At 42.7% G+C, this 15208-nt stretch overlaps 1 protein-coding gene across 3 annotated transcripts in view; it reads left to right on the forward strand.

The window, feature by feature from the left end:
* Nucleotides 1-409: 409 nt before the first annotated feature.
* Nucleotides 410-15208, forward strand: part of apc (APC regulator of WNT signaling pathway) — a 33128-nt gene continuing 18329 nt past the window's right edge. The window contains exons 1-4 of one of the 3 annotated variants that reach the window (XM_079364939.1): nt 410-718; nt 11144-11296; nt 13472-13559; nt 13665-13863. In XM_079364939.1, coding sequence (XP_079221065.1) covers nt 11162-11296; nt 13472-13559; nt 13665-13863 — 422 coding nt within the window. In that variant the 5' untranslated portion in view covers nt 410-718; nt 11144-11161. Of the gene's footprint in view, nt 719-765; nt 1005-4056; nt 4122-11143; nt 11297-13471; nt 13560-13664; nt 13864-15208 lie in introns of those variants that run through there. The other 2 variants (XM_079364940.1, XM_079364938.1) reach the window with 2 other exon arrangements.

Below are 15208 nucleotides of genomic sequence, written 5' to 3' on the forward strand. Positions count from 1 at the left end.
ACACACAGCATACACACACACACACACACACACACACACAGCATACACACACACACACACACACACACACACACAGCATACACACACACACACACACAGCATACACACACACACACACACACACACACACACAGCATACACACACACACACACACACAGCATACACACACACACACACACACACACACACACAGCATACACACACACACACACACAGCATACACACACACACACACAGCATACACACACACACACACACACACACAGCATACACACACACACACACAGCATACACACAGACACACACAGCATACACACACACACAGACACACACACACACACACACAGACACACACAGCATACACACACACACACACACACAGACACACACACACACAGACGTACACACACACACACACACACACACACACTCACACACACACACACACACACACACACACACACACACACACACACACACACACACAGACAGACACACACACACACACACACACTCAAGATGGCGGACCGCATCAGCAGCAGTTTCTTCACAACAAAAAGGCCGAGTTAAAACTTCTGCCGGACTTTGATGAACTTTGTCGGGCTGAGCGGAGCCATGAGCGGCCCCCGCCGCCTCTAGCGGCCCGCGGATCGACTGTGTCTCCCCGCAGTGATGTTCTTTGAATCTGCGGAACTCTGAACCTTTTTAAACTGGCAGGTAAGAACGGCCGTGTTAGCTTAGCTCCATGCTAATAATTTGTTATTGAAGGATGTCGGCGTTTGGGCAGACTGCTGGCGGTAAACGACTTTAATGGAAACTGAGAGCTCAGTGAAGTTAGACTGACAGACTGCCTTTATTACCGGATTCTTTATAGTTTGGGTCAGACTGACAGGCTGCCTTTATTTATAAGATTCTTTGGTTAAGGAGCGGCAGAGAGTGCAGGACGGTGCTGTTGATGTTTAGCTAGCTAACGGAGCAGCTATAGACTACTGCACTACTTCAGGTACTAATACTGTAAACTACAGGTACGAATACTGTAAACTACAAGTACTAATACTGTAGACTACAGGTGCTAATACTGTATACTACCAATGCTGTAAACTACAGGCACTAATACTGTAGACTACAGGTACTAATACTGTAAACTACAGGTACTAATACTGTAAACTACAGGTACTAATACTGTAAACTACAGGTACTAATACTGTAAACTACAGGTGCTAATAATGTATACTACTAATGCTGTAAACTTTAGGTACTAATACTGTAAACTACAGGTGCTAATAATGTATACTACTAATGCTGTAAACTACAGGTACTAATTCTGTAAACTACAGGTGCTAATGTATACTACAGGTACTAATACTGTAAGCTACAGGTGCTAATAATGTGTACTACTAATGCTGTAAACTTTAGGTACTAATACTGTAAACTACAGGTACTAATACTGTAAACTACAGGTGCTAATACTGTAAACTTTAGGTACTAATACTGCAAACTACAGGTACTAATACTGTAAACTACAGGTACTAATACTGTAAACTTTACGTACTAATACTACATGTACAAATACTGTAAACTACAGGTACTAATACTGTAAACTACAGGTGCTAATAATGTAAACTACTAATACTGTAAACTATAGGTACTAATATTGTAAACTACAGGTACTAGTACTAATACTGTAAACTACAGGTGCTAATAATGTAAACTACTAATACTGTAAACTATAGGTACTAATATTGTAAACTACAGGTACTAATACTGCAAACTAAACCAATACGGCAAACTTTAGGTACTAATACTACAAACTACAGGTACTGATATTGTAAACTACAGTTACTGATAGTGTAAACTACAGGTACTACCATAAATTGATGCAGTACTGCAGGAACTTATACTTTAAGCTACGTAATGCTGTAAACTACTGCACTATTACAGAAACTAAAACTGTAAGTTACAGGTAGCACTACTGATTACTGTAAACTACTGCAGTACTTCAAATACTAATACTGTAAATTACAGGTATTAATACTGTAGGCTACATGGTACTAAAAATTACTGCAGGAACTTGTACAGTAAATTACATGTACTAATAACGTAAATTACAGGAACTAGTATTGGAAATTACATATACTGATGCTACAAACTAAAGGTACTGATACTGTAAACAGCAGTAATATAGTTACTAGGTCTCTGACAACAATGCAGCAGCCAGTATGTCCTCCTTCTAACTTTAGGTTCTGCTCCTGAATGCTCTGGATCTGTTTGGACCAGAGAAGGTAGGCGGGGCTTTGAAGGCCCCCCACACACACACAGCTGTTTTGGACGCCCCTGGGTTTGCCAGATATGAGAGCAGAGCAGGTCAGGTCAGGTCAAACAACAACAGGTGTTGCAGTGATGGAAGCTGGCAGTGGAACTGGTTCAGATAGAAGTGATTGTACCCGAGCTACAAAGCCTCTGCATGTTTCTAAAGCCCTGTTTCCACACAGCAGTCCGATACGGATCAGTATACTTTGGTACAGTTTGGTTTGATTAAGCCTGATCCCATTTGCGTTTCCACAGCCACTCTTGCCCTATTTGGTTGGCGGCGTGTAAGCCGGTTGATGATAGCCGCTATGTAAATAGTGTTATATAACCACTAACGGCTAACCGTTAACTAATAAATTCAACAAAGGAGAAAAACGCTACATAAACCAAACCAACGAAGAAGACATCCAGCAGGTCATCTCCTCTGTCACTGTCATGTGACTCTTTATTACAAGAACTCAATCCAGCTTTGTTTCAGAGAAGGCTGTGAGCGGCGAGGACAAATACACACGCTAACAATCAGCTGTGTATGGTTGAAACACAGGAGGGATTTGTTTACTGTATAGTCACATAGGAAGTGACGATTCTTTCGACCAATCAGTGGACTGCAGTGTTTAGCTCCACCTTTTCGGGTCGGCTCGATATTCTTGGCACCCCAACAGAAGGGTCCCAAAAAGTGGGACGGTACGGATCGGTTATTTGGGAATCTTTCCCAGGATTAGTGTATGGAAACACCGCAAAATGCGCGCTGTACCGAGATCTGATTCGAACCGCTCGGTGGAAATGGGGCCTATGGGAACTCTAGACTGTTATGCGCGCTGTACAGAGACGTACCGTCCCGGACCGCTCGGTGGAAACGGGCTTAATAAGCTCCAGCAGCAGAAAGCTGCTCAAACTAGGATCAATGTTGGAGATGAAACATGGAGAGAGGTTAGAACGCAGAAAGCTTTACAGACCCATGCAGAGCTGGCTAAACACTGAAGCTACAGTGTCCACCACATGCAGAGCTGGCTAAACACTGAAGCTACAGTGTCCACCACATGCAGAGCTGGCTAAACACTGAAGCTACAGTGTCCACCACATGCAGAGCTGGCTAAACACTGAAGCTACAGTGTCCACCACATGCAGAGCTGGCTAAACACTGAAGCTACAGTATCTCTACATGCAGAGCTGGCTAAACACTGAAGCTACAGTGTCCACCACATGCAGAGCTGGCTAAACACTGAAGCTACAGTGTCCACCACATACAGAGCTGGCTAAACACTGAAGCTACAGTGTCCAGCACATGCAAAGCTGGCTAAACACTGAAGCTACAGTGTCCACCACATGCTGACCTGTGTGAGCATCCACTCTGGAGAGGAGGGGGCAGCTATATTGATCTGTTAAGTCAGACAGAGAGAAAAGGCAAGCTTCAGTCAGACTGGATAGAGAGAGAGTGTGTTATGTGCTTTAATCACAGTACGACATAAACTTTAATGTGTGATGAGGTGAATACCATATGATTATATAAAGTCTTGTTATTTCCAGAAACACATGAAGAGGAGTCCAGTATTGATTAGTGTGTGTGTGTGTGTGTGTGTGTGTGTGTGTGTGTGTGTGTGTGTGTTGGTAACCCAGTCAGTCTGCCTGCAGCAGCTACTGCAAAGAATCCTGGGAGCAGGAGGGGGAGGAGGAAGCAGCCCACCCCTCCTCTCTCTCTCCCTCTCTCTCTCTCTCTGTCTCCTGATTGGCTGCTTGTTTGCCCAGCTGACTGCCTTCTGTCAGACAGAGAGAGAGAGAGAGGGAGGGTGATGGAGGCTTCAGCGATGGGGTGAGCTGCCATTTTCTCTCTTTATCCTGAATCTATTCTTCCTCTTTGCATCACTCTTTTCTCTCTGCTTTGATTCTGGGATGGATTTTCTGACGGCATGGGAAGGAGGGATGGAAGGGAGGAGGGGGTAGAGATTAAGGATGGTGCGAGGATGATGGAGAAGAAGGATGGGGGGGGTTATGTTTTTCGTCTTTCATTGTCTATTGTTCCCCTTCGAGGTTTTCTTCTTCTGTGGCTGTTTACATTTTTATCTGTTTCCTGTGATGGAGAATGGAGGGGAAGGAGGAGGGGTGGTGGTGATGGAGTGAGGAGAGGAGGTAGAGAAAATGGCCGACGGGTGATGCAGGGAGGAGACGGGGGGAGGAGATAAAAAAAAGGAGAGAGGGGACAAGGCTCAATGATGACCATAACTTATTAGAATTAATGCTATTAATGCTAAACAGTCTTGTACTGTGAGATTCTGTAGCTCTTTAAGGTTCTGTAGCTCTGTGAGGTTCTGTAGCTATGAGGTTCTGTGAGATTCTGTAGCTCTTTAAGGTTCTGTAGCTCTGTGTAGTTCTGTGAGGTTCTGTAGCTCTGTGAGGTTCTGTAGCTCTGTGAGGTTCTGTAGCTATGAGGTTCTGTGTAGTTCTGTAGTTCTTTAAGGTTCTGTAGCTCTGTGAGGTTCTGTAGTTCTTTAAGGTTCTGTGAGGTTCTGTCGCTATGTGAGGTTCTGTAGTTCTGTAGCTCTGTTAGGTTCTGTAGCTATATGAGGTTCTGTTTAGTTCTGTAGTTCTTTAAGGTTCTGTAGCTCTGTGAGGTTCTGTAGCTCTGTGAGGTTCTGTAGTTCTGTAGCTCTGTGAGGTTCTGTTTAGTTCTGTAGTTCTTTAAGGTTCTGTGAGGTTCTGTCGCTCTGTGAGGTTCTGTCGCTCTGTTAGGTTCTGTCACTCTGTTAGGTTCTGTGTAGTTCTTTAAGGTTCTGTAGCTCTGTGAAGTTCTGTGTAGTTCTTTAAGGTTCTGTGAGGTTCTGTCGCTCTGTGAGGTTCTGTGTAATTCTTTAAGGTTTTGTAGCTCAGTGAGGTTCTGTCGCTCTGTGAGGTTCTGTCGCTCTGTGAGGTTCTGTCGCTCTGTTAGGTTCTGTGTAGTTCTTTAAGGGTTTGTAGCTCTGTGAGGTTCTGTCGCTCTGTTAGGTTCTGTGTAGTTCTTTAAGGGTTTGTAGCTCAGTGAGGTTCTGTAGCTCTGTGAGGTTTTGTGTAGTTCTGTAGTTCTTTAAGGTTCTGTGAGGTTCTGTCGCTCTGTGAGTTTCTGTGTAGTTCTTTAAGGTTCTGTGAGGTTCTGTCGCTCTGTGAGGTTCTGTGTGGTTCTGTAGCTCTGTTGGGGTCTGATCTACCAATTGAGAACCTTGAATTTTGTCCCGGCATTAATCAGGGTTCTAAGTATAATGAGGTCCTACTGGATCATGTTCAGGTGTTCAGTTGATCTGTGGAGCTCCAGCTTGGTTTAAACTGATGAAGGGTTAGGGTTTAAATGTCTCTGATGAAGGGTTAGGGTTTAAATGTCTCTGAAGGGTTAGGGTTTAAATGTCTCTGATGAAGGGTTAGGGTTTAAATGTCTCTGATGAAGGGTTAGGGTTTAAATGTCTCTGATGAAGGGTTAGGGTTTAAATGTGTCTGATGAAGGGTTAGGGTTTAAATGTCTCTGAAGGGTTAGGGTTTAAATGTCTCTGATGAAGGGTTAGGGTTTAAATGTCTCTGATGAAGGGTTAGGGTTTAAATGTCTCTGATGAAGGGTTAGGGTTTAAATGTGTCTGATGAAGGGTTAGGGTTTAAATGTCTCTGATGAAGGGTTAGGGTTTAAATGTGTCTGATGAAGGGTTAGGGTTTAAATGTCTCTGATGAAGGGTTAGGGTTTAAATGTCTCTGATGAAGGGTTAGGGTTTAAATGTCTCTGATGAAGGGTTAGGGTTTAAATGTCTCTGATGAAGGGTTAGGGTTTAAATGTCTCTGAAGGGTTAGGGTTTAAATGTGTCAGATGAAGGGTTAGGGTTTAAATGTCTCTGATGAAGGGTTAGGGTTTAAATGTCTCTGAAGGGTTAGGGTTTAAATGTCTCTGATGAAGGGTTAGGGTTTAAATGTCTCTGATGAAGGGTTAGGGTTTAAATGTGTCTGATGAAGGGTTAGGGTTTAAATGTCTCTGATGAAGGGTTAGGGTTTAAATGTCTCTGATGAAGGGTTAGGGTTTAAATGTCTCTGATGAAGGGTTAGGGTTTAAATGTGTCTGATGAAGGGTTAGGGTTTAAATGTCTCTGATGAAGGGTTAGGGTTTAAATGTGTCAGATGAAGGGTTAGGGTTTAAATGTCTCTGAAGGGTTAGGGTTTAAATGTCTCTGAAGGGTTAGGGTTTAAATGTCTCTGATGAAGGGTTAGGGTTTAAATGTCTCTGAAGGGTTAGGGTTTAAATGTGTCTGATGAAGGGTTAGGGTTTAAATGTCTCTGATGAAGGGTTAGGGTTTAAATGTGTCTGATGAAGGGTTAGGGTTTAAATGTCTCTGATGAAGGGTTAGGGTTTAAATGTGTCTGATGAAGGGTTAGGGTTTAAATGTCTCTGATGAAGGGTTAGGGTTTAAATGTCTCTGATGAAGGGTTAGGGTTTAAATGTCTCTGATGAAGGGTTAGGGTTTAAATGTCTCTGATGAAGGGTTAGGGTTTAAATGTCTCTGATGAAGGGTTAGGGTTTAAATGTCTCTGATGAAGGGTTAGGGTTTAAATGTGTCAGATGAAGGGTTAGGGTTTAAATGTCTCTGAAGGGTTAGGGTTTAAATGTCTCTGATGAAGGGTTAGGGTTTAAATGTCTCTGAAGGGTTAGGGTTTAAATGTGTCAGATGAAGGGTTAGGGTTTAAATGTCTCTGATGAAGGGTTAGGGTTTAAATGTCTCTGATGAAGGGTTAGGGTTTAAATGTCTCTGAAGGGTTAGGGTTTAAATGTGTCAGATGAAGGGTTAGGGTTTAAATGTCTCTGATGAAGGGTTAGGGTTTAAATGTCTCTGAAGGGTTAGGGTTTAAATGTCTCTGATGAAGGGTTAGGGTTTAAATGTCTCTGATGAAGGGTTAGGGTTTAAATGTCTCTGAAGGGTTAGGGTTTAAATGTGTCAGATGAAGGGTTAGGGTTTAAATGTCTCTGAAGGGTTAGGGTTTAAATGTCTCTGAAGGGTTAGGGTTTAAATGTCTCTGAAGGGTTAGGGTTTAAATGTGTCTGATGAAGGGTTAGGGTTTAAATGTCTCTGATGAAGGGTTAGGGTTTAAATGTCTCTGAAGGGTTAGGGTTTAAATGTGTCTGATGAAGGGTTAGGGTTTAAATGTGTCTGATGAAGGGTTAGGGTTTAAATGTCTCTGATGAAGGGTTAGGGTTTAAATGTCTCTGATGAAGGGTTAGGGTTTAAATGTCTCTGATGAAGGGTTAGGGTTTAAATGTCTCTGAAGGGTTAGGGTTTAAATGTCTCTGAAGGGTTAGGGTTTAAATGTGTCTGATGAAGGGTTAGGGTTTAAATGTCTCTGATGAAGGGTTAGGGTTTAAATTTCTCTGATGAAGGGTTAGGGTTTAAATGTCTCTGATGAAGGGTTAGGGTTTAAATGTCTCTGAAGGGTTAGGGTTTAAATTTCTCTGATGAAGGGTTAGGGTTTAAATGTCTCTGATGAAGGGTTAGGGTTTAAATGTCTCTGAAGGGTTAGGGTTTAAATGTCTCTGATGAAGGGTTAGGGTTTAAATGTCTCTGAAGGGTTAGGGTTTAAATGTCTCTGATGAAGGGTTAGGGTTTAAATGTCTCTGAAGGGTTAGGGTTTAAATGTCTCTGATGAAGGGTTAGAGGACAGCTGTGAAGAAGTCTCCAGGCCTCACTGAACGTTCTGACAGAGAGCAGAATAGAACAATGAACTTGTAACAGATGGGGCACGCTCACACCGTGTCAGAACGCAGAACCCCTAAAGTCCAGTTCGTTTGGTTGGTGTGAGCGCTCAGAGACTTCCCTGAGTGTTTGTCTGTCTCTCACTAACGTGTCTCACATGTTCTGCGTGTTGTTCTCAGATGTGCAAACTTGGACTTGTCACCTCGTTCCTGTGATTTTTTTATTGTTTTGAGTCGGCTTGTTGGTAAACTATGCGTGTGTTGTTTTACAACGTTATATACAACAGGTGCTCAGGCCAGGATAGTCCTGCAGTGTGAGTGCAGTGAAACAGGGAGGGGCCTAGTGTGCCCTTAGTGTGAGGTCAGAGTTCACCCTGAAGATACCTCCAGAATCACAAGTCCTGATCACACATGACTGTTGTTGTTTTATAACAAACTAACCCTAACCTCATGAGTTGGGTTTAAAGGTACAGTCAGCTGATCATGTGACCTTCAGACAGTGGGACAGAGAGGACACATCACATGTGCACACAGTGGGACAGAGAGGACACATCACATGTGCACACAGTGGGACAGAGAGGACACATCACATGTGCACACAGTGGGACAGAGAGGACACATCACATGTGCACACAGTGGGACAGAGAGGACACATCACATGTGCACACAGTGGGACAGAGAGGACACATCACATGTGCACACAGTGGGACAGAGAGGACACATCACATGTGCACACAGTGTGACAGAGAGGACACATCACATGTGCACACAGTGTGACAGAGAGGACACATCACATGTGACCTTCAGACAGTGGGACAGAGAGGACACATCACATGTGCACACAGTGTGACAGAGAGGACACATCACATGTGACCTTCAGACAGTGGGACAGAGAGGACACATCACATGTGACCTTCAGACAGTGGGACAGAGAGGACACATCACATGTGACCTTCAGACAGTGGGACAGAGAGGACACATCACATGTGACCTTCAGACAGTGGGACAGAGAGGACACATCACATGTGACCTTCAGACAGTGGGACAGAGAGGACACATCACATGTGCACACAGTGGGACAGAGAGGACACATCACATGTGCACACAGTGGGACAGAGAGGACACATCACATGTGACCTTCAGACAGTGGGACAGAGAGGACACATCACATGTGACCTTCAGACAGTGGGACAGAGAGGACACATCACATGTGCACACAGTGATATTTCAGCACCTCCTCCTAACCCTAAACCTGCGCTAAGCAGCACCTCCTCCTAACCCTAAACCTGCGCTAAGCAGCACCTCCTCCTAACTCTAAACCTGCGCTAAGCAGCACCTCCTCCTAACCCTAAACCTGCGCTAAGCAGCACCTCCTCCTAACTCTAAACCTGCGCTAAGCAGCACCTCCTCCTAACCCTAAACCTGCACTAAGCAGCACCTCCTCCTAACCCTAAACCTGCGCTAAGCAGCACCTCCTCCTAACCCTAAACCTGCACTAAGCAGCACCTCCTCCTAACCCTAAACCAGCGCTAAGCAGCACCTCCTCCTAACCCTAAACCTGCACCAAGCAGCACCTCCTCCAAACCCTAAACACCTGAATGTGACACCGTAGCCCTGTCGTTTCAAGCTGCCATATTTACATACTTTTGACATTTTGCCTTTTGCGATCAACTTGAGGTGTAACATGGCGGTGAAGTGACCCCTCTCTGTACCGCCTTGAGAGGTAGTAGCACAGGCGTTACAAACGAGAGACGGGATCAGCCGAGGCAGTGGGGGATGAACAGTGCTGTGTGTGTGTGCACGTCTGTGTATGTGGAGCTCCCACAATGTTTTAACACAGTATGAATTCACAGACTGGGACACCAATATTAACCGTCACCGAATCAATATGTAGTCCTGACTGGAGAACTTACCATAGTCCAATATGTAGTCCTTACTGGAGAACTTACCATAGTCCAATATGTAGTCCTACATGTAGTCCTGACTGGAGAACTTACCATAGTCCAATATGTAGTCCTTACTGGAGAACTTACCATAGTCCAATATGTAGTCCTTACTGGAGAACTTACCATAGTCCAATATGTAGTCCTACATGTAGTCCTGACTGGAGAACTTACCATAGTCCAATATGTAGTCCTTACTGGAGAACTTACCATAGTCCAATATGTAGTCCTTACTGGAGAACTTACCATAGTCCTACATGTAGTCCTTACTGGAGAACTTACCATAGTCCTACATGTAGTCCTTACTGGAGAACTTACCATAGTCCTGCATGTAGTCCTTACTGGAGAACTTACCATAGTCCAATATGTAGTCCTTACTGGAGAACTTACCATAGTCCAATATGTAGTCCTTACTGGAGAACTTACCATAGTCCTACATGTAGTCCTTACTGGAGAACTTACCATAGTCCTACCTGAAGTCCTGACTGGAGAACTTACCATAGTCCTACCTGAAGTCCTGACTGGAGAACTTACCATAGTCCTACCTGAAGTCCTGACTGGAGAACTTACCATAGTCCTACCTGAAGTCCTGACTGGAGAACTTACCATAGTCCAACATGTAGTCCTGACTGGAGAACTTACCATAGTCCAACATGTAGTCCTGACTGGAGAACTTACTTAGTCCTACCTGTTGTCCAACCTTAAAGGGATACTTCACCTATTTGCATTAAGCTTTGTATCGTGGTATTATTTTTGAATGGTCGTGCATTGCGGCCTCATTTTGTATTTCATTTCTGAAAATGAGCCTCTGATGAAGTGAACATCTTCCATTTATGTCATCAGAAGCTGCTTTGGTTAGAAGGGGTGAAACAAAGTCACTGGTACCTCATGTTTTGGACCACTGAAGCTACAGACCTATTACAGAACTATGAGCAGGACCTCTGCCATATTGCTTGGAAGTGTGCTGTGCATTCTGGGAGTAGTTGCCTTTCATCCACATGAGCCAAAAAGACACTTTCTGCCTTTTTTTCGGTCAAGAAGGCACCAACATCAAAAATGATTTCACATTTCTACAACATATATGACCCAATGATAAAACAGATTTCATGTTTCAACGGGTGAAGTGTCCTAATACAGTTAAATATAGTTTTACAGTACTTCACAACTACAGCTGTGATGGATGTGATTGGGTTTCTGCAGGTCAGCCACGGATCAAACATGGCGGCAGCGTCGTACGACCAGCTGCTAAGACAGGTGGAAGTGTTAAAGATGGAGAATTCCAACCTGAGACAGGAGCTGCAGGACAACTCCAACCATCTGACGAAACTAGAGACTGAGGCGTCCAACATGAAGGTCGGTCCTCACACATGATTGTAATAGTTATGTTAAACTCACTCTGACACATGTGATTAACATGTTATTCTCAAACTGACATGTGATTAACATGTTAAACTCACTCTGACACATGTGATTAACATGTTATTCTCAAACGGACATGTGATTAACATGTTAAACTCACTCTGACACATGTGATTAACATGTTAAACTCACTCTGACACATGTGATTAACATGTTAAACTCACTCTGACACATGTGATTAACATGTTATACTCACACTGACACATGTGATTAACATGTTATACTCACACTGACACATGTGATTAACATGTTAAACTCACTCTGACACATGTGATTAACATGTTATACTCACACTGACACATGTGATTAACATGTTATACTCACTCTGACACATGTGATTAACATGTTAAACTCACTCTGACACATGTGATTAACATGTTATACTCACACTGACACATGTGATTAACATGTTAAACTCACTCTGACACATGTGATTAACATGTTATACTCACACTGACACATGTGATTAACATGTTATACTCACACTGACACATGTGATTAACATGCTAAACTCACAATGACACATGTGATTGACATGTTATACTCACACTGACACATGTGATTAACATGTTAAACTCACTCTGACACATGTGATTAACATGCTAAACTCACAATGACACATGTGATTAACATGTTATACTCAAACTGACATGTGATTAACATGTTATACTCAAACTGACATGTGATTAACATGTTAAACTCACACTGACATGTGATTAACATGTGATACTCACTGACACATGTGATTAACATGTTATACTCAAACTGACATGTGATTAACATGTGATACTCACTCTGACACATGTGATTAACATGTTATACTCACACTGACACATGAGTAACATGTTATACTCACACTGACACATGAGTAACGTGTTACACTCACACTGACACATGTGATTAACGTGTTACACTCACTCTGACACATGTGATTAATGTGTTATACTCACACTGACACATGTGATTAACGTGTTATACTCACACTGACACATGTGATTAACGTGTTATACTCACTCTGACACATGTGAGTAACATGTTATACTCACACTGACACATGTGATTAACATGTTACACTCACACTGACACATGTGATTAACATGTGATACTCACTCTGACACATGTGAGTAACATGTTATACTCACTCTGACACATGTGATTAACATGTTATACTCACACTGACACATGTGATTAACGTGTTACACTCACACTGACACATGTGATTAACGTGTTACACTCACACTGACACATGTGATTAACGTGTTATACTCACATGTGATTAACGTGTTATACTCACACTGACACATGTTATTAACGTGTTATACTCACACTGACACATGTGATTAATGTGTTATACTCACACTGACACGTGATTAACGTGTTATACTCACACTGACACATGTGAGTAACATGTTATACTCACACTGACACATGTGAGTAACATGTTATACTCACACTGACACATGTGATTAACATGTTACACTCACACTGACACATGTGAGTAACATGTTATACTCACACTGACACATGTGATTAACATGTTACACTCACACTGACACATGTGATTAACGTGTGATACTCACTCAGTGAAGGACTCAGTCACACACATTGTTAAGTTTTCTGGAGAACCAGCAGGCGCTGTGCTGCTGTTTACGTCCACTTGCTAAGTTATTTAGTTTCCTGTATCTGTTATTTGAATTTCTTCACATAATATATCAGCTTGATCGTTTCAGAGATCGTTGGAATTATTAGTGGATTTCAGTCTTTTTAGTTCATGGTTTTGTGTTTGGTTGTTTTTACCCTTGGTTGTTTCTTTCTATTGTCCTGTCGTTTCCTTTTCCTGTTTCCTGTATTATGTGGATGAGCAGAAACACACACATGCACTCACACTGACTGAGTTAGATGAGTCTGCATCATGTCGCTATTCGAACGCTGTACTTTCATCGTGGTGAGTGAAGAACAAGACGCACAGATGTTACTAATAATGTTGATGTTTGATGAGTATCTAACAGGAGAATAGTGTCTCGTCTGTGATTTAGATGTCCCCAATGTTCATATCAGGAAACATGCTGCTGTATGCTGTGATGTCACATGACTTTACTCCTCAAACAGGAAGTGCTGAAGCAGCTGCAGGGCACCATAGAAGAAGATTCTGGGGAGGCTTCTGGATCTCAGCTCGAGCTCATCGAGAGACTGAAGGGTGAACATACAAACACACACACACTACATAACATACACTTTGTATACACACAGTACATGTATAACAATATCCTAAATGTATGACCTAATGTTTTCTAACCTCTAGAGATGAGCCTGGACTCAAAGCCCAGATCGAGGCCTTCTCTACCCCCTTCTTCCTCCTCCAGCTCAGCTTCCTCTAGTTCTGGAGCTACTGCAGGACCAACCGCAGGCCCCCCCACCCCAGCTGCATTCTCCAGAAGAGGGCTGCCATCTGCAGGCAGAGACAGCCACGACCGCTGCCTGGAGGAGCTGGAGAAGGAGAGGTAATGTTGGTTGTTGTTCTTATCATGTAAGTACTTTCACTGCAGCTTTAAGAGCACTTTGACTGTGTGCTACAATCACTGCAGCTTTGAAAGTACTGTAACTGTTTTCTTAAAAAAAATTACTTAGAGCTTCAATTTGTTATATTTGGTTGATCTCGAGGAATTGGAGTGGAGGAGCAAAGATAAATAATTACTAAGAATATTATTGGTGGCCTGTAAGAAGTCCATATCCAAGAAATGGCTGAAGAGGGAGGTTACCAGTGTAGATGAATGTATTATTATTGTGCACAGCATCTATGTGATGGAAATAATTACTTTTAATCTAAGAACACAAAAGGAGGTATTTATTTTAAAATTGGAAAAAATGGATTACACATGTCTCTACCATTAGACCAGACTTCAGGTAATCTTTTTCTGTACTGTTATTACTTTGATTTACTTAACTTCAATTTTTATTTCATTTTATTTCTTTTTTCTTCACTGTATTATTTTATAACTGGAGGTGTTTACCAGTCTCCTTGTGTATGTTTGTACCTTTCTCCCTGCTGTTTTAGCACTTTACTTAAGGTGGTTTTGTTCATTGTTTTGTTCTTTTGTGTGTACAATTAATAGTCAATAAAAAGTAAATGACCAAAAAAAAGTACTGTAACTGTGTGCTACAGTCACTGCAGCTTTAACAGCACTGTAACTGTGTGCTACAGTCACTGCAGCTTTAACCGCACTGTAACTGTGTGCTACAGTCACTGCAGCTTTAACCGCACTGTAACTGTGTGCTACAGTCACTGCAGCTTTAACAGCACTGTAACTGTGTGCTACAGTCACTGCAGCTTTAACAGCACTGTAACTGTGTGCTACAGTCACTGCAGCTTTAACAGCACTGTAACTGTGTGCTACAGTCACTGCAGCTTGAAGAACACTGTAACTGTGTGCTACAGTCACTGCAGCTTTAACAGCACTGTAACTGTGTGCTACAGTCACTGCAGCTTTAACAGCACTGTAACTGTGTGCTACAGTCACTGCAGCTTTAACAGCACTGTAACTGTGCTACAGTCACTGCAGCTTGAAGAACACTGTAACTGTGTGCTACAGTCACTGCAGCTTGAAGAACACTGTAACTGTGTGCTACAGTCACTGCAGCTTGAAGAACACTGTAACTGTGTGCTACAGTCACTGCAGCTTTAACAGCACTGTAACTGTGTGCTACAGTCACTGCAGCTTTAACAGCACTGTAACTGTGTGCTACAGTCACTGCAGCTTTAACCGCACTGTAACTGTGTGCTACAGTCACTGCAGCTTTAACCGCACTGTAACTGTGTGCTACAGTCACTGCAGCTTTAACAGCACT

Source organism: Symphodus melops (assembly GCF_947650265.1).
Source record: "Symphodus melops genome assembly, chromosome: 16".
NCBI lineage: Eukaryota > Metazoa > Chordata > Actinopteri > Labriformes > Labridae > Symphodus > Symphodus melops.